General features: G+C 41.5%; 1 protein-coding gene across 1 annotated transcript in view; it reads left to right on the plus strand.

Annotated features, from left to right (window-relative positions):
• LOC141799091 (plexin-A1-like) overlaps positions 1-23800 on the plus strand; it is a 453927-nt gene that overhangs the window by 97671 nt on the left and 332456 nt on the right. Inside the window, exon 5 of the mRNA XM_074681180.1 lies at positions 9244-10630. Within this exon, the coding sequence (XP_074537281.1) occupies positions 9461-10630 (1170 nt within the window). The 5' untranslated portion in view covers positions 9244-9460. The remainder of the gene's footprint in view (positions 1-9243; positions 10631-23800) is intronic.

Consider the following 23800-nt stretch of genomic DNA (forward strand, 5'->3'; position numbering starts at 1 on the left):
CTGACCTCAGCTGTAACTTTTACTTTGTGACCATCTGTTGCCAAAAGCCCAGAGTTAAACATTGAATTGATCCAATTAAATTCTGAACACATGCTTTGGGATGCCCTGTTCTGCTGCATCAGAGCAAATTATTTAACAAACAGACTTTTACAGGAAGTGGTACCAAATATAATCCTAACTACTGAATGTCCCACGTCTGTCTCTGAGAGAGAAAAGCACACAAAAGCTATCTGAATGGAGAGCCAAACACCTTCAATCTAGGTTGGGGAAATAAAATAGAGTATTTTTTTTTTCTTGCCAAATAACCATGATCATCTTGGTTCTCTTTCATGTTTTGCTATATAATTTTATTTAAAATGTCTTGTCCACCCCAAGTCATACTGCTCTTTTTCTGAATCAGTCCAAAATGTTTTCAAAGATGCTCAAGTTGAGAAAAGCAGACAAAACCAGGGAATCACTTATCCAAGAGTGGCTATGAAATTTTAATAAAGGTCAAAAGCTCGAGAGATAACCTCAGCTAGTGTAATGGGATGGGATAATAAGGCTTTTTTTAGTGTATATCAAAGATTTCTCATTCACAAGTGATGGTTTTCTTTGTTCTTTTGTGAATTTGGGAAACTAGGTTAAAAGTCCATCAGGTGTGATTCAGTTCTACATTTACCTTTGCAAACTTTTTTAGTCGTTCAGTTTGGTACTGTCTGAACATTTTGTGTCTTGTTCAATGATCACTGTGAAAAGGAGTTACGTCAAATTTAGAACAAAGATGATGGTGCATCTTTACAGAGAATGAAAAACTCCAAACAGCTAGGGATGGGTGAGTACAGGCACCAGGTATTGGGCCGATGCCAGCCTTTTTTCAAAGCATTGGTACTCATGAAGGCTGCAGATACCAGCAGCAGATACTCTGGGCAAGAAAATATTAAGTTGAGTAAGTCCTTTTCACCACTAGTTGCTGCTAATTGCTGCGGTTTGACACCTGACGGCAAATGTGCATCAGGCATCAACTGTATAAAACATGGATGAAGCATCGGCAACTTCACCCGTCCGTTCCTGAAACCGTGAAATGAAGCCAATCTGTGGGTGCAGCCACATTCGCTATGACGCCGGCTGTGAGTTTTTCTTCGAGCAGTTACAGGGCACCTACCAGTCACGTGACCTGAGCTGTGTCTCTGATTGGAAAATCAAACGACCCTAATAACTTCTAAACAGCAGAGATAGAAAAAAAATTGACTCACTGTACAGTGTGTGCGGATAGTTAAATCAGCATTTTAGACCAAAGCCATTTTTTGAACCAGGCTGTAAAAATGCTTTTTTAATGCAGAAAAAGTCTGTTTTTTATGGCTGGGTGTGTACGTGACTTCCGGTCTTTATGCAGCCAGCCTCAAGCAGGTTCTCGATGAAAAGCAACTTACGGCACTTCCACATAGGCTTCATTTTTACTAATGGATGTTGCCTCTTGGCGTCAGGTCCTGTTCAGACAATATGAATGAACCAGGGAGAGTTAAATTAAACTGTTTTATTTGCACTTCAGTTTACTTTAAAAAATACTTTAACTCTGACAGTTGTTAGATTTATTATGCACTTTTAATTTAATTTTTTTCTTATTCTAAACTCAGAGAGAGTTTTTTTTTTTTTTGGACTTAATGTCAGAGTGACTGTGCTGTGTTTGATGAAAATGATCTGTCACTGTTAATTTAAATTTTATGCATCAAAAGTACTAGTAGTATCGGTACTCGGTATCGGTGAGTACTCAAGACAAAGTAGTTGTACTGGTATTGGTCTGCAAAAAAGTGGTATCGAACATCTCTACAAACAGCCCTTCTTGAGTTTAAGGCCAACAGTGTTTTTATTGTCTGCAGAGACACGTGTGTGTATGTGTGTGTATGTGTGTGTGTGTGTGTGTGTGTGTGTGTGTGTGTGTGTGTGTGTGTGTGTGTGTGTGTGTGTGTGTGTGTGTGTGTGTGTGTGTGTGTGTGTGGAGAGTTTGGGAGAATAACTCCAGCTCTGAGTCAGAGAACAAAATCTGAGAGGCATGCAAAATACACAAGTTCAGTCTCTTCAAACAGCTCAGATCTAGTTGTCTGATGACCTTCTAATCTTCAGATGAAAGCTGATTGGAGGACTCTTTAAGCTTTCATTAACCAGGAATGTTTTTATTTTTATGTCCTTTCCAAAAAATGTGTTTGTTAGATTCTTTCTGAAGCTCAGATTCTAAATACAGTTGATGCATCAACATTTTTTTCAAGAGGAAAGAGCTGAAATAGTCTCCTCAAACAGATGGGCTTTCTGACAGCAAAGTAGAGGACTTAAAAAATATCCAAATGGAACATACACGTAACACTGACGTTAGTGTTTGGGTCAGAATGTCTTAAAATGAGCTGAAATATGTGCTGCAGCTGGCCTGTCTGAAGCAGTTGATGGTGTAGCTTCTCTTATTTTTCTTCAGCCGCTTTCTGAACAAAGCTGCTGACCCCTGATCACTTTCTATGACTCATTTGACCCCCCACACAAAGCCAAACTATCCCTCACATGTTATTGAGTGTCTTTTTTTTGGTCCCATCCAGCTGTGGCTTTGTGAGAAAGTACGAAGCAAATAAAAAAGCTTCATTTCTGAAATTTATTCAAAAAATTGTGGTATTTTTTTTTTTTTTCAAAAGATAATAACTGAAACATTTACCCATCCTCAAAAAGCTGACCTCTTTCCTGAATGAATGTCTCAGCTGAAGAGGTAAAACCAGGTCATGGATCTGGACCATGCTCTGTCACACCTTGTGGACAACGCTGGTCATACCCATGATCAGGCTTCCTTCACATGATCAGCAGTCAGAGAGGCTCTCACTCTGAGACTCAGTTCTCAGAACGAAGCTCAGGGCTGCAGGGAAGCAGATACACATTTAATTTAAAATCAGAATTTTTGAGACTTTCTGCATCCATGTTCAAGGACTTTGATGAGTTAAAAAGCCTGGAAGCATCCTAAAAAGTTCAGCAGTAAACAAGGTGAAAGGTCAAAACAAACTTAGCTTTCAGCACAGGGTGCAACATAGCTACGACTCTCAGCACGAGGTGTTAAACTGGAAGTTGTCACGTAGAATGAACCACTGCTTGGCTCATAGGGTTAATAATATGCTGTATGTTGAAATGCAAATTTTGAGCTGCTTTTGTCATCTGGGTCATAAATTCTTGTGAAGGCACCATGAAGCTGAATTTTTAGCTCATATTCTTTTATTTCCTGTCTCTGTTGCACGATGTCCAGACAGCACCAAATGTGTTTAACATGAGTAAATGTAAATGTTTATCCTGAGCCTGTGGTTTGTAGAGTTATGCTGCTGTTATATATGCTTTGTGTACATGCAATCTATGCACAGCCTGATGTGTTTGGACATGTGTCTGTGTGTTTTTGTAGTTAATAAGATTGAACAGATGCAGGATGCACACACATACACACACACACACACACACTTGCAGACAGACAAACACACTGTCTCACATGGATCGAGTGAGGCCAGCAGGCAGGGATGTGAGCTCCATGCTAAAGAAGCGGTGTGTATAAATTTGCCTAAGTGTTTGGCCAAGGTCTGAGGCTGTGTGTGCAATCGATGTGCCAACAGCAATAAATCAGAGGGATGGACCTGAACGCCTCTACAGCTTCATCTGATGTGGCAGGTGGGCTTCAGGATGGCCCTGACACGCGAACAGTCACAAAAGCACACACTCACACAAGTGAAGGAGCAGATAGTTGAAGGTTTTCTGGGATCAGATAAGATGCTGATCAGCTGGAGGAAAAATGGTGATCTGTCACATCAGTGACAAACATTTTGTCATGATTTCGTGTTTACAGAAAGCTCAGACACTTCAGAGGCTTTTTATCGGGATTTTTTTTCTTTGTGCATGTTCTAGTATTTGTTTTCTCTCGGGCTTAAAAAAACTATGACAGACCAACAGAGGGATATTAAACCATCTTAACCTGATCTCAGAGAAATACTACAAAAACTGCAGCTGAAGGTGGGAAAAAAAGATTATGGGGTTGATTTTGATTGGTTCTTATGACAGTCCACCCTAAATGTGCTGATTTTCAAACCTACATATCCATTTTTTGTACAAATCCCTTCATCTGTGTAGAAACTGCTCAAAACAGTTAGTTTCAAAATATAAATGTATTTTCACCAGATCTTCACAAGATTTGCTGAAATAAGGTCATCACACAAGGATCTCTTAACTGGTCTATGACACATTGGAGGAGTGGGCCTTAAACACCAAGGTCTACCCATAGCTCTCTTCTAGACAGGCCTCCAGATGGCTGGCCAATCAGAGGGAAGGGGAGTGAGGAGCCTTAAAGAGAAGAGTTCTAGACAGAGGCTGAAATAAGAGTTTTCTAAAACACTAGTGTGAGAAAACAGCGGCTTCGTTCACATGCAGCCAGTATTTAGGTTAAGGTCAATATTCTGGTTTCTGAAACATTTAGTATAACCCATTTACATGCGTGAGCAAACAGGGGTATTCCGTTTTACATGTTTTTTCTGAACAAAATAGTGCCGCACGGAGAACATTATAATGCACTGTGCATCTTTTCTGCTTCTTCTTACCAAACAGCAACCTCCGGTCTGGGAATATGAGACAATGCGGAAGTGCTAAAATCTACTGGCTCCGGAAGTAGAGGAGGTCACATACACACCAAGCCAAAAAAAGCCATTTTCAGAGCAGAAATTAACCATTTTACAGCCTGGTTCAAAAAACATCTCCTGTCTGAGTCGCTAATTTCACTATCAACACCCACTGTACGGGAGGTGAATTTTTGTCTAACTCGGCCGTTCAGAGGATATTAAGATAGCGAGCTTGCCCAATAAGAGGCACAGCTGAGGGTCACGTGACTGACAGGTGCCCTTTGGCTGTAGGCGCAGACCCTGCCACTACCAATATGGCCGCTATAGCTGATGTGCTTTATTTTCTGTTTCAGAAACAGACGGGTGACGTTGGCGAGACTACGTCCATGTTTTATACAGTCTATGCTTCTTACTGTATCCATAGCAACAGCAGCGACACGGTGGACTTCCTCTACTCAAAAGACCAAGATTCCTTGCAAACAGAACATGCACAGAACACAAATTAATGTTCCTTTGGATGGGGATGTCCTGATAGACGTATACATGACCAAATATCCAGGTTAGAAAATGAGAAGCCAGGGATGATTCTCAGGTTTAAAAAAAAGAAAAAAAACAGAATATGACCATAATCAGTTTTCTTAAAAAGAGTTATTGGTGTTTACATGGCCGTGCACAACCAGGTTATTGCTGGTATTCCAAATATTAAAGGGTTACTGATAGCATTTAAATATAACCACTGATTCCTAAAGGGGCACCAGAGGGACAGTATAAGGCTAAAAAAAAGCACGATACGTTAAGCTGCTAACAGGACTGAAGACTTGTAATGACATGTAATTGACAACTTTTATACCACAGCTGTGAACAGCTTAGAAGTTGGGATCATTTGAGCATCCTGTCAGTCCCTTTCATAGATACACATGTTGAAAAAAGTAATGTGTAATTATTGTAATGTTGAAAGGAACACATAATTGAACAAACTATTACGGTGTGTGTTTTAGAGCTGCTTCATTTATAATTGTGTGGAACACTCTTTGCACCCCATTTAAATATTTAGTCTTCTGCCTTTCATCTTAGCATGTACCCACAGTCACTTTTCTTACAAATACACTCATTAAAAAGTCTTTGTTGTTTCCTTTTGATCTAATTCAGACATTTAAGCATCACCCAGCTCTGAGACATCTTCCTCTTCCCTCTCATCTCTGCTTTGTTTCAGTTTAGTCAAACAGCTTTGCACATCATCAGCTCTGAGCTCTGCTGGTTAGTGCTGCTACTCAAGGATCACAGAGTCAGTCAATGTGTGTGTGTGTGTGTGTGTGTGTGTGTGTGTGTGTGTGTGTGTGTGTGTGTGTGTGTGTGTGTGTGTGTGTGTGTGTGTGTGTGTGTGTGTGTGTGTGTGTGTGTGCGTGCGCGCAGGGGCTTGATTTATAGTTATAGTTATAGTTATTAATAGATAAAAACGTATCAAGGCAGATACGATGAAAATGCTTCAAAAATAATGTCTTTATGAAGTGTGTGATTTACTCCTTTCCTGTCTATGCAAGTGTGAGTGTTTGTTTGTGAGTTAGTGCAGGGGCGGTGAATGAGTGTGTGTGGGAAGTCTGTTTTATGTCAATTATGTCATTGAGTGTGCGTGTGTTGGTGTGTAACAATACTTTTGACCACATACTGTACGTGTGTGTGTTGTGTGATCACATTTGTGTGTGTGTGTGGAACAGTGGATGTATTGTCCTGATGGGACAGGCAGCAGCATCGTCATCTGGGGCCACTGTAATCATGGCTGGACTGGAGATGAAAGACACTATTGACAAGAGGTGAAGTGTCTTAGAGAGGGAGAAAAAGGGAGGTGGGGGATGTGATGAAAAGAAGAAACAAGTTACAGCAGCTGAAAAGAGAGAAGAATAGAGTTCTGACCAAACTTCATTAGAAAACAAGCTCTGTGCCCCGTGCTCCACGTTTGCATCAGATCATTTAAACAAATGATCTGATGCAAAGACGGTCGGTTGACGGTGTGGTTGTTCATGACTTTTTGTATTTCCTGAGACAAGAAATGGTTGTGAATACTGGACACCTTAAAACCAGGATCAGTTTGATCCAGAATTTGTAGAAACAATACCACACAGTCCTTCTGAAACTTGCTGATCTGGTCTTGCAGTTTGAGAAAATAAGGTAGGATAACATAAAGGATCAGGGATATTTCTAATTTGGCACTTAAAGGTGAAGTATTATACTTAAAAAAACAACAACTTAAAAGTCAGTTGATTTAGGGATTTGATGCCCCCCCCCCCCCCCCCCCCCCCCCCCCAAAAAAAAAATAAATAAATAAATAAATAAATAAATAAATAAATAAATAAATAATAATTAAATTAATAAATAAATAAATACAAACAAAACAAAACACAACACAACAAAAAAACAGTACGATCATTAATTCTCTATTCTCTATTTTACTGCATTTTTCAGCGAGCTGTTTCATCCTCTGGATTGGAATATGCAAATGAGCTTGGGTTTACCCCTTGCCCTTCAGGAAGTAACCTGCAGCTAGGGATGGGTACCGCTTTAGGTACATTTTTAGATACCGACCGAGTTATGACAAAAGTAACGGGTATCGATTCATGTAGTTTCTAAAGATACCATGTTTAGGTACCTAAACACATTCTTGTGACTGTAAGGGAGTGGAAGAGTAGGTGATTTTCCATGCTGGACATGAACACAGCATTTCAAGGTTATATATTGAAGAATAAATATGTTAAGTTTTAAAAAATATATATTCCATTACAACAAAATGACATTTTTTACCACATAGACACAAAAAAAATTGGTACCGTTGAGTAACGGTACCGATTGCCAGGTACCGAGCATCGGTACCGTATTGTTTCAAATGTGAAAGGTGCCCAACCCTACCTGCGGCCCAAGCTTTCTGTTACCATGGTAACCTAACAACGATCATTTTGGGTTGTATTTTCAAAACGGCTCGCTTGAGGAGAGATTTTCAGAAAAAAGGGGCTACTAAAGAAAGGGATGGGTGGATCTTTTTCATGTGTTGTAGACGTGCCAGTGTCACATATTTCTGTCAGTAAACCATATAAAGGTTGATTTTGTGTAATATTTCCATTTTAAGAGTTTAAGCAGTATAACGTGTGACTCTTTTGAAGAAACCTGCAGGACTATCAGGGAAAAGCCCAGGCAGAGCTCTGATTGGTCATTTTGAAACATTGCGGTGCCATCTTTAGTTTTCTATGTATACAGTGCATTAGTAAAAAGGTGTGATTACTGAAAATCTTGAAGGCACTGTGCAGTTTTAATTTTGAAATTAGTGACCCATAATGGAAATATTGTTAGTGATTTTATGTGACAGACACTGCATTTCCCATGAGCACCATCACCAACTGAAGGCAGAGATTTGGCTCTTGCCGAAGCGACCAGTCTTTGTGAAAGTAAACAAACGATTTTCATGCTACTTCTATTTAGTAATGATCATCTTGTTGCTGAGAGGATGAGTAGACATGACGTAACATCATCCAAACTTTATAAACTCTGATTTTGAGTCGTTAGTTAGCTTACAAAAGGAGAGCAGGCGCTGTGGTTTATTTATCCGTCAAAGCCTTGAGTGACCTGAAGTCATCTGTTATAGATAGATTCAAAAAGCTAAATCCGTTATCGTGGTAATAGATCGATCCACAGGGCAGATCCAGTTGGCCTCCTCTATTTAACTCAAGTTTGAGAGGCCTGAAGTTGCCGAGCCGACATGTTTTGCTTTTGCATCCAAACTTTGTAGATGCTGAACTTGTTCCTTGGTGCATTTGAGGATAGTTCCCAGCCTCTCGTGACCCTGAGCTTAGAAAAGAAGATGTAAAAATGGTAGATAGTCCATCTCCCTTCCTTTTGTCTTCATATTTTCTCTGTTTTCACCTTTAACAATCTTTCCAACCATCTCCACTTCTTGTAGATTGAACTGGTGTGAAGCCAAGTAACTTTCACTTCCCTCTCCTCCTCACTGACTCCTGTGTTTTATCGCTCTGGGTCAGCCCTCTCCTCCTCATCCTCTCCCTTTCAGAGGCAGGCCTGTTTCTCTCTGCTTTGTTGCTCCTAAGTACGTACACTATAGGATTCTCCCTGCAGCCGTGCTGATAATTTATGGATGCTTACTCGCTTTCACTGTGCGGCACATCACAGTCTCACCCTGTCGACTGGCTTTAATGTGTGTTCACCTCCTTTCAAAGAACACCTACCTGTTTCCTTACTTGCTCACACTGTTGACTGTTGTGTCACAGGTTGCACTCTTGTGTGTATTTTAGTGCATGAAGATTTCTGCTTGTGTGCTCACATCGTCGGCTAGATCCTTTTAATACCTCCAGACAATCGATGCGCTGAGGAGCGATGTTTGGCCCTGTCTACTTTTAAAAGATGCACTCCACAGAGTGGTGCGAGCCAAGAGTCAAGAAGTCAATAAAACAAAGCCGATAGTGCCCTCGTTTATTTTTCGGACTTCAGCGTTGAGGCCTCTGAGTCTGGGTCTGTGGGTGAATATTTAGTGTCATGTCATTTGGATACAAACAAATAAATCCTTAAGTCCTGATGATGATTCCACGAATATACTGAGATCAATGTTTGCTAAGATTTTCCCTTTCTTTCTCTTTTCCAGGACTGATGGAGGGAGAAGCTGAGGATCAGGGGATGAGGTTATAAAAACAGCAGAGGAGAAAGAAGACAAGAAAAGGAATCTGATTGCTTGGAAACTGGTCTTTTGTATCATCATACCCTGCAGTCCTGTAAGACACCGACTGACCCTGAAGAGGATTACAAACCGAAAAAATACACTCTAACACCTTCCTGCTCACACCTCCCCACCCCTCACCACCATGTCCTCCCACCTCCCACCTTTTCTCATCCTCCCCATCCTCTTCCTCCTCTTCTCCCCATCCATGCCCTCTAAATCCACTGCTTCCCTCTCCCCCCTCCTCTCATTCTCCCTGCCAGAAGGAGGTCTCACACATTTAGTTGTCCACAACAAAACAGGTGAGGTCTACCTGGGAGCTGTTAACTGGATCTACAAGCTATCCAGCAACCTGACCAAGCTACGCAGCCATGTTACCGGTCCCGTGACCGACAACCCTCGCTGCTACCCTCCCCCTGGCGTCCAGTCCTGCCCTCACGAGCTGGTACAGACCTCTAATGTCAATAAACTCCTGCTACTTGATGCTGCCCACAACCGCTTAATTGCCTGTGGGAGTACTTCCCAGGGAATCTGCCAGTTTCTGCGTCTGGATGATTTGTTCAAGCTGGGCGAGCCCCACCACCGCAAAGAGCACTATCTATCCAGTGTTGCTGAGGCAGGCACCATGTCTGGAGTGGTGATCTCCCCGGATATTTTTGGTGGAGGGGGGAAACTTTTTGTTGGCACTCCCATTGATGGGAAATCTGAGTACTTTCCTACGCTGTCGAGCCGGAAGCTGATGTCCAATGAGGAGAACGCTGACATGTTCAGCTTTGTCTACCAGGATGAGTTTGTCTCCTCACAGCTAAAAATCCCCTCAGACACACTCTCCAAGTTTCCAGCATTTGACATTTACTATATCTACGGTTTCAACAGCGAGCAGTTTGTTTATTATCTCACCCTACAACTTGACACTCAGCTCACCTCCCCGGATGCAAGCAGCGAACAGTTCTTCACATCTAAAATTGTCCGCCTGTGTGTGGACGATCCAAAGTTCTATTCCTACGTCGAGTTTCCCATCGGGTGCACCAAGGATGGAGTGGAGTACCGCTTGGTTCAGGATGCTTATTTAGCCCGGCCGGGAACCCGTCTGGCCCGTTCACTTGGTATTCAGGAGCACGAGGAGGTTCTGTTTACTGTATTTGCCCAGGGTCAGAAGAACAGAGCTAAGCCGCCCAAGGAGTCGGCTTTGTGCCTGTTCACAATGAGGAGGATAAAGGAGAAGATTAAAGAAAGGATTCAGTCGTGCTACAGAGGGGAGGGGAAACTCTCCCTGCCCTGGCTTCTCAACAAGGAGCTGGCCTGCATCAACTCGGTGAGTGTTTGACACAGTCGCTGTCACAGAAGTTGCTGTGATTATCGGTGGACATGAGAGCTGTGTGATCCCAAACTGTTTGGGGACTTTTTTGTCGAGTGTGCATGTTTGAGTGTGTTTTTACACAATTTCACTTTAAGTTTCTAGTAATTGCTGGAATACTTTGCTGTTGGTTTGCTTGTCTGCTTGCATTTGCTGAGGATAAGTTCTGAGAAAGGCTCTGAAATCACTCTCTGAGACCCAAAAATCCAAGTAACCATTTAGAGCAGTGGTTCTCAACTGGTCTGGGCCTCACACTGCAAAAAAAAAAAAAAAAAAAAAAAAAAAAAAAAAAACAGAAATCTTATCAAGTGTTTTTGTCTTACTTTAAGTGAAAATTGTCTTGTAATACTCAGTATGAGCCACATTCAACTGGTCAGTCCAGAAAAATGTCTTGTTTTTAGTTATTTAATGACAGGAATGAGGTCTGAATTGCTAGTAACAAGTAAAAAAATCTGCCAATGGAATAAAAATAATTTGCTTAAAACTAGAACAATGTATTAAATTAAGTACATTTTCTTTTGTTCTTTTGCCAGTTTTTTTTTTCACTTGTTACAAGCAATTCAGACCTCATTCCTGTCATTAAATAACTAGAAGCAATACATTTTTCTGGACTGGTCGGGCGAATGTGGCTCATATTCAGTCTAAAAAGACATTTTCTACTGAAAATAAGATAAAAACACCTGATAAGATTTCAGTTTTTTTCCAGTGCAGGTCCCACTATCGCCCATTAATAACAACCTGCTACCCAAGTTGAGTAAATAACAAGATGAAGCAGTTTAACCCTGAGACAGCACAGTGAGTTTTCTGTCATCATTTGTCCCAAAAGTAAGTCAGTCTATATCTTTTGTGGTTGTTTTTATTATTGTGTTTTGCTATTAGAAGCTCATGAAAAGAAACTTTGTAGGTCTTCTTCTATACTGTAAAATAGCAGGTGTCAGTTAGCGTCAGGATGTTATTGCCACCTAATGTAAATGAGAATGAATAGACAGCCCCTCACTGCATGAAAAATCCTCTTTAAAATAAAAGCACAGGATGTTTATGGTAACATTTTTTTATTCACTTCTTGGATCACAATCCAGCCGGTTAGGAATCACTGATGTAGAGAGAGCTGCTCTTGCAATTTCTCTAAATTGAAAACAAAATGAAACCCAACTGCACCCCCCTCCCCCCAAAATACTACATTCTTTTCTCAGGGTGAGTCCAGAAGTGGATTAATGTTAAAATCAAATTTCCTGAAAGGGACTACGTTTTTGGTGCTCTTATTGCCAAAACCAAATCTCCACCTGGACAGGATGTGGGGTCACCAAAACTCCAAGTAGATGTGGATCTCACTGAATCTTTTCACAAAACAAAACCGTACTTTCCATTTTGGTTTTCAGCGTGCAGGTCTCATTTTACAAACTGAGGCCTTACAGACTGCTCTCTCTACAGCAACTACTTGTGGGGGTTAAAGCACAGTATGAGGATGTAGGCAGATGGTATTGTATATTCACATCGTTGGCCTTAAGAGGGAGGCTATTTTTAGGTTTAGAGTTTGAAGGCAAAGAGGTTTGACAGCACACTAAATCATTACACAGCTCAGTCTACCTGCAATACCATAACCTGTCATTTTGGTCGTAAAAACATAGTCCCCAGCCACCTCTGCCCCTTCTCTTTTTAGACTGAATGTAGGCTGTTAAAGTGAAAGAGATAATTGGCAGATCTTTTGTTGCAATGTGTAACGATGTGAGTTTGTATAAGAGAAGAAGGAGATGTGAAAAATTAAAAGGCTTGTGATTATTTATTCATGCAGGGTTCCTTGAAAGTTACAAAAAACAAAAGCAATAATAAGCTCTTTTAAAACCATGAATTCATCCTGGATTAATTGAATATTTCTTCAGTTGAATGGGATAACTTCTTCAGTCTGCACTCAGGACAGATGTCTTCTCGCTCCTGTCTGCTTTTCAGGAATAATTCAGTCCACAGGTTGTGGGTGGCTTGTCTTTCCTTTTCTTCAGAGCTGAGCCGGCCTAAGGGTGTCTGAGAGACATTTGTGTGTGTTGGTGTATATGCGGTACCCACATGTCACACACACACACACACACACACACACACACACGCACACACAGACTCACAGACATGGCCCTGTGTCCTCATGAATAATTCACCCAGTCTCACCTTCTGTTATTCAGTCAGTGCTCCATAACAACCTGCCATAAATCTCTGGACTACTCTCCACCTCTCTGTGTCTCCATCTCCAGCAGCCCGTCTTCTTCTCCTTCCTCATGCCGCTCACTCACTTCATCATTTGCATAAAGATTTATTTCATTTTTCTAACCCCGCTCTCCCTCTGCTGCTTCTTTTATCTTTCTTTTATTTCTTTCACTCCCTTCCCAACTACTCCCCCTGACCTCTTCTCTGTGTCTTTAATTTTTAACCTCTAACCTCTCTCAAGTTTACACTCCTCTACAGCTTCCTCCTCCGTGCTCCCCTCCTCCTCTCAAGCCGCTGCTCTTTCACCATCCCTCTCTGCCCTCTTCTTGACTTTCCTCTGAGTGATGAGGTAGAGAGTGACTTAGTGTGTAAAGCCAGTGCCTGGATGTGATCTGAAAATACAATGTGGAGGGAACAGATGATGCAGTGTAAGAGTGTGGAGCAGACTCGTAGGACACGAGAGAAAAAAGAGGGAGTCTTTGGTTTTTACAGGGACAGAGGGAGGATGTGGATGGAAGACAAGGTTAAAGAAGAGGGGACGTGAGTGAATGTCGGGGTGTATAGATGGAAATTTATTGGAAGGAGGTTGGAAGAAAAGGATGAGAGATGGGAGAGAAGACAATAAATTTTCAAAGAAACTGAGACAAAAGGGGGACAATGAGAGGTGTAGGCAGGTTAAACTTGGCAGAGAGGAAGAGGAATATTTTGCGTCTCGATGAACAGCAACTTTTAGCCCTTTCACATAGGTTTCATTTTTCTAACCTGGATGTTGCCCTTTGGTCATGAGACAGGAAGACGTGATGTGGCTTGGTGTATTCTTGTCATAAACTGTAAAAAAAAAAATGGATGTCATGTTGCTCGGCTTAAAGTGAGGTCACCACAAAACTGCTCCCCCTGGTGGCTGGCTGCAGTATAGGTCAAAAAATCTGACTTTCCAGTCATTCCAGATGGGCTGGTCAAACTTTAAAAAATTAACACATCTTATAGACATTTTAGGTGTTAAGATAATTAACTTTATTCAGCATATCTAGAAGTTTTCAATGCACATTGTTTGACTGAAGCCGGATGCAGAGATCTTTGGCTGGTTGTGTGCTGCACACTGAGCGCAAACATCTTCTTTCCTAATGTGTTATCCATATTCTTCACATTATGTGCTCATATTTCTGTATCCATGGAGTTGGCCCAATGTTAAGTTCATAAATGAAAGCTATTACCTGATGGATACAGGTACACATCTACATGTGCGGCTGAGGAAGATCTTGCTGCACACGCGGCAGTTGTGACAGCAAGGGCCTACTTGTCATCGCTTGCGGCTTTAATTTTTTTTACTTTGTTTATTGCTCTTGGGGACACCCTAGTGGTCTTGTGGTCCTAAGCAGGTGCTTAGTTTGCTTATGCCTTGGGCCAGCTCAGCAATGTGCACCTAAGCATCACAAAACAACAAACAAGGTGGCCTAAAAGAGCTCCACAGTGAGGACATGGTCTACTTATGCTCCAGCGCAAAGTCTAAAATCAGGTCCCATCAATACAGACCACATCCCACACCTTCTACGAGGTTCGAGGGAGCTATTGCTAATACCTTGGTGCCAAAAACCATAGCACACCTGATGGAGTCAATGTCTCCTCAGATTAAAACAGTTTCGGTCCTGAAAGTAGGAATCAGAGCTTCCACAATATTAGATATTATGGCTGATCAGTGTGATATAAACTTTTGGCCTATGCCTCTTCATGTGCAGCAAAGTTGCCACAGTTCTGGCTCTGGGAAATAAAAACTCAAGTCAAGCCCAAACAATATTATAAAATAAAAAACAGAGCAGCAGATTTTGGCAAGCAAAACTGTAAATTTTCCCTGCCAACAATCATCTCCTTCACATGCAGCAAACTCTAATCATCGAATGTAAAAAGCTGAGTAGGCCACACCTGCAACGAAACATCTTGCAAGGAACGCCATCGTGGCCAACAAGTCACAGGCCTGCTTGATCTGAGACTACAGCAGCTTAACAGCTGATTGTCAAACATATTCTGTTTTTTTCTGTCATTTTACCATCCAGTTAAATCACCAGAGCACTAATGAACAAGTTATCAGAGAGAAGGGCAGTGATAACCAGCAAAGGCATGAGAACATTTAGTGGTAGCGCTGGAAAGTTAATTCCTGGTCCAGAAGAGGACCTCTGAGGATAAGTTGGCTCTGAGTGAAAACTTTAACCACTGATGTGTCATAAAATAGAAGAACATCACTCGTTGTGTTAAGTGAAACACTGAAGGCATGAATTTTTGGAAACAAACCACACAGGCTTGTCATATTAGCTGGTTTAATTTCCTTGAGTTTTATGGCTCATGAATGACAATAACAAAGTTACATCTCTGTCATCAGCCCAGTGGTGCTGTGCAAGCGCCATGTGGCCTTGTAGTTTAAAGTGTACTGTATATGCATGGGATTATGCTAATGAGCGAACAGTTACATGATTGTCCTTTATGGCCATCTGTCGTTCTGCTGCGATCGATCAAGGTCGTGTCAGCAGCGCTCGCTCTGGGACGCTGCTGTGATGAATTCATCATCTCCTCGAACAGGCATGTTCAGTGTTTCCTGACGTTACCGCCGACAGCTCGTCGCCTCTGCACCACTGTCATGTGGAAACTTTCATTGCAGCTCATTTCTAGAGACAAGGTCGGGTCAGACAGTCACTCAGGCACACCTCTCTACCTGGGAGCTATCAGAGTTCATCACTGTGTGCAGCACTTGAGAAATCGTTCTCTAGAAACTGCTCCATGTGAAGAACTGTATAATTTTTTAGCGTTGTCAATCTTTTCACCTTCATTACAAATTATTTCCTAACTCTCACACTCCCTTGGCAGCGGCTCATCTCTGAACACTTGTATCAGGGTTATAGCTGCTAAAAGGAGAGACTTTATGGTCACAATTCCACAGTCGATGTGAAATTGGTTTGAAATCAGTCCAGGTCCAATTCCAATTTCCCTGTTATGGCTCAGGTGGTATAATTCATATATAGGAGAGAAAGTCATTTGCATGATGTTCCAGTCCTTGAAAGTCTCTCCAATGTCATACATCTGTACCGACTTGGTATGTATGGCACCTGTAGACTATTGTATACATATGAACTACAGAACAAAAGCACTGCATGACCGACCTGCGTGTGTGTCTAACAACACCCTCTAAATTTTAAAAAGTCTTTTTGCTCAGTTTCTTCCCCCATGACCAGCAGTAAAACAAAAGACTTATAGAACATAGAAAATGAATTGAAAAACTATTTTAAAGGTGGAAAATTGGAGAATAGAGGTAAGGCAGGAGAAAATAAAGCCAAACTTGCTTGTTCATAGTCTAGCTTTAGTCAAGAAACTGTTTGCAGTTCACAATCTGCAAAGCCTACTTTGAAAATCCTTAAAACCAAAAGTTGCAGCCTTTACTCTTCAGGTGCTTGTAAAGATAGGCTAAAAAGAGGGACTGCCAATCTAGTGTGACTTTTCATTAGGGATGTTCAATACCATTTTTTTTTCAGACTGATACCAGTACGAGTACTTCCTCTTGAGTACTCACCATTGACTGTATATAGAGTGGACAGTGTTGCTCTGCCATTTACCATTGTACGGATTTGAAGCCAAACTACCCCTGTCACAGTTTTGCAGCCAGAGTCTGTGCAGTAGAGACTGTGAGGGATTCTGGGAGAAACTAAGTGGAGTGACAAAGATAATATTTTTTTTTATAAAAAATATATTTTAATATATTTATTTTTTTAATTTATTTTTTCTTTTGAGAGTCTAATGACTTCTTGACTCTACCTCCCAACATATTTTACGGTCCCTGAAAAAAATACTCAAGAACAGCAGCTACCAATCATCGTCAAACGTGACGTAAAACCTTGTTTTAAAGCTCTTATAACAAATGAAAACAAAACTTTTCAGAAAAAAAGAGGACTTGAATACAGTCAGCCAAGTGATATCTTCAAATCACCACAACAATCAGATGTGAGAAACTTTTTTACGAGGTGTATTCATTTTTCAAAGTTTGACCACAGCCCATCTGGAATGACTGGGGAGCTGTATTGTTTTACCTTTACTGCAGCCAGCCACCAGAGGAACAGTTTTCTTGGCGACCTCACTTCAAGCCGAGCAAGATGACGTCCATGTCCTTTTTCAATCGATGTTACTCAGTGATAGATCATTTCTTATTAAGGCAGCACAGTCACTCTGCCATCAAGTCCAAATAAAACGAAAACAACTTTCTCTGAGTTTACCATTTGTTTTAATACATTTAAAAACATGCAAAATAAAAGTAACAACTGTTAGAGTTTTAGTAACTTTTAAAAATAGACTGAAGTGCAAATTAAAACAGTTTAACTGTTAACTCTCCCTGGTTCATTCATGTTGTCTGAGCAGGACCTGATGCACTTTTGTCGTGGTATCAGACCGCAGCGATGTAGCGTCAACCACTAGTGAGGAGGACTCACTCAACATAAGATATTTGTGCCTTGAGTATTGGCTGCTGGTATCAGGAGTACCAGTACCTTGAAATAAGACTGGTATTGGCCTGATGCACGATACTGGGGCTAGCTCATCTCTACTTTCCATGATTCAAATGTAAAAACAACCACTGACTCAAGACGAAAATCCAAAGGTTTTTCAGTCAGGACTGCTCAGATCAAAGAGACTTGATTCTGAACATGCGGTACTTTATATTGCTTGATGAGCCTCTGTTCTGCCAGCTCCCTGCCCTTCCACATGGGTATGTGGAATGCCAAGGCTGGTGGTTGGGAGAGCACACCTCCTCTTTCTTTCATCAGCGTATTTGCAGGGAGAGCAGCTGTAGCAAGCAACCCCTGAGGTACAGAAAAGCAAAAGGTATTACAGAGAATATACATGACACTAATAAAATCAGACAGCAGGAAAAGAAGAGCCAGGATGGAGATGGACAGGCTACAGCGATAAAAACAGAACCACTAGTTCTGCTTGAGCTGATTAGATTTAAACATGTAAACAGCAGGGCTGTCAGCTGATAGAGGCTGGCATGAGGAGCACATTAACCATGTGTCAAACCGGACTTTGAGAGCCACCTGAGCTAACGCTTCAGTTCGTTTTGGGATCATCGGGTAAATTTGTCTGTATTAACATCCAGCTTCAAAATAACATCAGATCATCTTCATTGATTTAATGAAGAATAATCCTCTGTTATTTTCATTAAATTATTAAAAGTTTTAAATGTTACATCATCCGTAGGCATCCAGAAATGCCATTTGTTAGAAAAACAGCCACTCAATAGCAATAGGTCTTTGTTGTAAGTAAGTTTTTTATCATACGACCAGTTTAAGGTTATTTCTGGTTGCCTTGAGAGAGATGGAGCTGATAAAATCTTGGTCACAATTTGTGTCAGAGTGTACCGTATCTATTTAAGGCTTGCTTAATTGAACAAAGGACGTGTGTTGGATTGTACTATTTAAGTCGGGCACACTTTCATTTATCCAAAAAAAAGTTTCACTGCTCCTCAAATATCCAAGTTCCTTTTTTTCTGTTTCCTCCCATTGATAGCAACAATTGAAGGGAAGCATGAGCTTTTGCCTTCGGGAGAGGCGGTGATACATTGACAGTTTTTTTAAACTGTTGATTGAACTTTTAGATTACTTCATCTGCCCTCCATTACTTTACTGTCTTGTGAAAGATTGGGTTGAATTCTTTCTATCAAAACAGGACATGAAATAGCCTGGCAGTTTTTCTTGCTAAAGCTCTTCTAAATACCTGTGTACTTTAGTGTTTGTATCAAGTTGTGTTTTGATTTGACTTTGAAACATGGTTTGGTAACATTTCCCAAAGGCTCCTTAGAAGATCTGACTGGTAGCGTCACTGGGTTAACATCTCTGTGTGTGGTTTTAAGTTCAGGTGGGCACTTTCTCCGACACCTCCACGCCGTGACGGTGAGGCTCAAAGCTTTCTTCTCTCCCTGTGCATCTTTTATGTCCGCTCATTATCAGGAAGCGGCCAGTGTTGGTCTTGTGGGAGTTGAGCGGAGCGGTGGGTGACCTTCGCTGGCTGTGGGCTGCCGTCCAGCTCCACAGCTCTGTGAGCAGACCGACCCGGCAACGCTACAGCCTCAGCATGAGTAATGAGACTGATTCAGACAGAGGGAGGGAGATACTATCCTGTGTGCATGCCTGTGATTGTGTGTGTGTGTGTGTGTGTGTCGAACTTTATCTCCCTGTTTTCTTCCTCTCAGTATACTTCACTGAGCACTCATTTGTGTGTGTGTATGCACACCTTTTATCCTGCTCCCAAAGAGGAACAAAACAACAGTGCAAACAAACAGAGGAAAATGGGCTGATAATCAGAAGACTTTGTGAGAGTGTGTGTGTGGGTATGTGTGTGTGTGTGTGTGTGTGTGTGTGTGTGTGTGTGAGTCCACGTTGTCTGCAGAGCCACAAGGTGGACGTCACAGGGAAAATTGCCTGCAATAACAGAGAGCAGGAAGACTCTCCTACATTTCCCCTCTCCTTCTCTCACACTCTGTCCCTTTTTTTTCTCTAAGCATAATGGTGTTTATTAATATTTATCAGGGCTGATCACTGCTGGCCAGGATTATCGTCTATTTTTGTGGCATTTTGTATTCTGTCTTGCAGGCGGTTGGTGGCTACTGTGTGTGTGTTTGTGTGTGTGTGTGTTTGTATCCTTTCACTGCTTCATTCTATCTCTATCTCCCTATTGTATCTTCAGTCTCATTAGCGTTGGCCTGCGCCTCAGCGGATGGATCACCCACATTGCATCAGGCTTGGGGCCTGCTGGGTGGGGAATATCAGGACTCCAGTGGCCGTGCTTACATCATGCATGCACACTAATGTTTCTTACATATTTATGAAAGCAAATGAACTGACTGGCATATTTTAACTTCATCACATCTTATTCTTGCTGGTAGCAACGTGTATAAAGGACATTATATCTTAGATTTAAGCTTTTTGTCAGTGCAGGCTCTGTCTCTTGGAGAAAATCCAGAGTTTAAGGTTAGAGGAGCTATTTCAGGTGTTTTGGAAACTTGTTGTAGCATTTCCAGTTAGCTTGGACTGGCATGAAACTCTTCTACAGCAAAATGTGTGCAACTATAAAACAAAGCCTGTGTAGAAAGACATCTATGGGAAGTAAAAACTATTTTTATGGAGCATTTCGACCAAGAAAAGTCTGAATATCAAGCCTGTGAGTGAGTTATGTGCATCTTTAAGAGTAAACCACAGTTTGCAGAGAGCTGATGGTAAACAGTAAATATAGAGCGGTGTTTGTTCCCTAGTGCGATGACTTTCTTCCGCTGTGATTCATGCCTTACATCACAGCACAGGCTTAAGGGTGTTATGTGCGCAAGGTAAACTGCTATGACTAAAAAAAATAAAACTTGAAGCATGACAATGCAGGCATTAAGGTCATATACACCAGCCACTTTATCAGACACAACTGTCCAACCACTCGTTAGCGGCTCGTTTCTAATCAGCCAATCACATGGCAGCAACTCAATGCATTTGGGCATGTAGACATGGTCAAGACAATCTGCTGCAGTTCTAACAAGCATCATAACGGGGAAGAAAGGGGATTTAAGTGACTTAGAACATGACATGGTTGTTGGTGCCAGACGGGCTGGTCTGAGTATTCAGAAACAGCTGATTTACTGGGATTTTAACACACAACCATCGCAAGGGTTTACAGAGAATGGTCCCAAAAAGAGAGCGGTAGTTCTGTGGGCCAAAATGCCTTGTTGATGCCAGAGGTTCAAAGGAGAATGGACAGACTGGTTGGAGCTGATAGAAAGGCAACAGTGACTCAAATAACCACTGGTTACAACCGAGGTCTGCAGAAGAGCATCTCTGAACACACAACACGTCCAACCTTGAGGCAGATGGGCTACAGCAGCTGAAGACCACACCAGGTGACCCTCCTGTCAGCTAAGAACAGGAAACTGAGTCTACAATCCACACAGCAACACCAAAACTGGACAAGAGGAGATTGGAAAAACGTTGCCTTTTCTGATGAGTCTGGATTTCTGCTCCACATTCAGATGGTAGGGTCAGAATTTGGCACCAGCAACATGAAAGAATGGATCCATCCTGTCTTGTATCAACGGTTCAGGCTGCTGCTGCTGGTGTAATGGTGTGGGGGATATTTTCTTGGCTCACTTTGGGCCCCTTAGTACCAACTGAGCATGGTTTAAAGTCCACAGCCTACCTGAGTATTGTTGCTGACCATGTCCATCCCTTTATGAGAACAGTGTACCCATCTTCTGATGGCTACTTCCAGCAGGATAACGCTCCATGTCATAAAGCTGGAATCATCTCAGACTGGTTTCTTCAACATGACAATGAGTTCACTGTACTCAAATGTCCTCCACAGTCACCAGATCTCAATCCAATAGAGCACCTTTGGGATGTGGTGGAACGGGAGATTCTCATCATGGATGTTCAGCTGACAAATCTGTAGCAGCTGCATGATGCTGTCATGTCAATATGGACCAAACTCTCTGAGGAATGTTTCCAGTACCTTGTTGAATCTTTGCCACAAAGGATTAAGGCAGTGCTGAAGGCAAAAGGGGGTCCAACCTGGTACTAGCAAGGTGTACCATAAAGTGGTGAGTGTAGAAAGCATTGTTAAAGCTCTTTTGAAATGGGTTCTGATTGGACATGAAACAGAATTAAGTGATAGTGATGCTTGTTCATGACTTTAAAAACCAACGACCATCAGCAGCATGATTGAACATTAACTGCAGCAAGAAAAGTTTTTTTTTTAATGGCAACTTTGAATAAGTAGCAACCATTTTAGTGAATACAACACATAACTCTGTGCATTGACTTTTTAAGGTGCTGCTGTCCTTATTTGGGGTGTGTGAATTTGAAACTCACGTCAACTGTTGCATTGCACCGTTGCAAGGTTTAATGTAACAGTATGATGGCACTGTGAGTGAAGAGCTGAGTTATTGCACTGCACAGCTTCAAAAAGAGTTTAGACTGTTGAGATGAAGATGCTAATAGATAGGTATGGGTACAGAACTGGGTACTTTTAAAGGTACCAACCAAATTCTGTCTGTAATACCAAGTACCAATTCATTGAAGGTCAAACGATACCATGTTGAGGTACTTGAATACATCCTTGTGTTTTGTCCAGAGTGATGTACAACACAAGCAAGCATTTTGACAGAAGGAAGTTAGTTAGTGCTACAAAGTACTTCAAGTTATTTAGCTGAAGGATCTGACTGTGAGGTAGGACTTGAACCATGACAGCACAGATCCCGAGATGCCAAGTCATAAAATACTGAATGATACACTGAAAAGCACTGAGATTTTATTATGAAACAATTGACAATTTATTAATACATTCACGCACACAATTACCAAAAATTGGTATCGTTGAGTACTGATACTGGTTGCCAGGTAACGGTATCATATCATTTCAGATGTGAAAGGTATCCATCCTTACTAACAGACAGGAAGTATCGTTTTGGTTTCTTTAAAACCTCTGCTTAATATAAATCAGTTCTATTTTAAAGCACTCTTGACTTGTGTAGCACCAAATAACTGGCTCTGAAGTGTCTGAATGCTCTGCTATGTTTGCAAGCAAAAGTGCCAAATTTCACAGGAAGTGGGTTCAAAATGAGTTCTTTTTTTTTTTTCTAAAGAACAGGGAAGCTGAAATCACCTGAAGCACTTTAACCCCTGATCCTGGACTCTGCGTATTTCTCTGATTCTTTCTCGTCTGATAAAACTGGAAGGAACAGGTGGAATGACTCTGAAAACAAAGTGTGAACTGAAAGTCACAGGTAAATGTACCTCTTCTTTTAAAGACCTTGAGAGTTTATGACTCAGGGGGAGGCTTAGTGACTTGTAAAGATGATTTTGTTGGCAGTGCGGTGATGAATTCACGCAGCGCTGAGGTGAATTGCTGTCAAATGCTGTCTCGCACACAGCCCATTGGGGGAAACGATTTTTGATGAGGTGCAGTTTTCACTTCCATCTACTGAGACAGTTTGATGCATGACACAGCAAAATATCCCATACCTTGAGCATTTTAATGACTTTGGCTTTAACACCTCCCCATATGCTTTGTCTTGAGATATTTTTCGCCTCAGGCTGTGAAATCTTTCTAATTTACAGTGAATTCTCAACAGGGGAATTTTCTCTGATCCAACTCTTGCATGAATAGTGTCTGTGAACTAAATTTACTGCACAGTGGTGTTCATTGTTAGCTGTAGCACATGACAGAATGGATTAATAGCTGCTTTAGGCTCATGGAGTGCCGGCTTGTTGTGGATTTTGAGTGTTTTGCTGCTTGTCGCTGCTTAGCCTTAAAACTGTTACTTAGCCCTGAAGTGACCCTTTTACTCCAAGACTTACCAACTGTCTGGAGCAGATTTTCAACCTGTGCCTGTGCAGAAACACCAACAGAAACTCAGCATTTGAGCATCTTGTTTGTCAAGAAAGGCTGGAATACCATTGAGTACGTTCACATTCATACCATATTCCAACTAAGGTCTATATTCTGATGAAAGAAATAATTTGAAAATGCCCCGCAGAGTGCTGGGATACTGAAGTATTCCTGTTCACGTGTTCATCAGTATATTCTGAATAAACCTTAGCAGTAGCAGCAGTAGTAGTGGCTTCATGACGAGACATCATCTGGGGGCATTCCTTTGTCCTGTATTGACATTTCCACCAAAAAGTCCAACTTGCTCGCTTTTGTGCTACTCTGTGTAATACTCATATCCCTTATCCATCAAAGTGTGACTGGAACTCTAGTCCTCGTTCAGCTCCTCAAATGCAGCTTGCTACACAGTCTTTTAGAAGTATCACTATTGCTTTCACCCATTGATGCAGTCCATTATATTAAACTCTTTTATTATTTTGAATCAGTTTGTTTCCTCCTCGCCCCAAAAGTGTAAGTTATTTTACTTTCTCGCCATGT

This window comes from Halichoeres trimaculatus, unplaced genomic scaffold (genome assembly GCF_033239565.1).
Source record: "Halichoeres trimaculatus isolate MK-OKI-2021-1 unplaced genomic scaffold, fHalTri1.1 fHalTri1_scaffold_11, whole genome shotgun sequence".
In the NCBI taxonomy this organism is placed as follows: domain Eukaryota; kingdom Metazoa; phylum Chordata; class Actinopteri; order Labriformes; family Labridae; genus Halichoeres; species Halichoeres trimaculatus.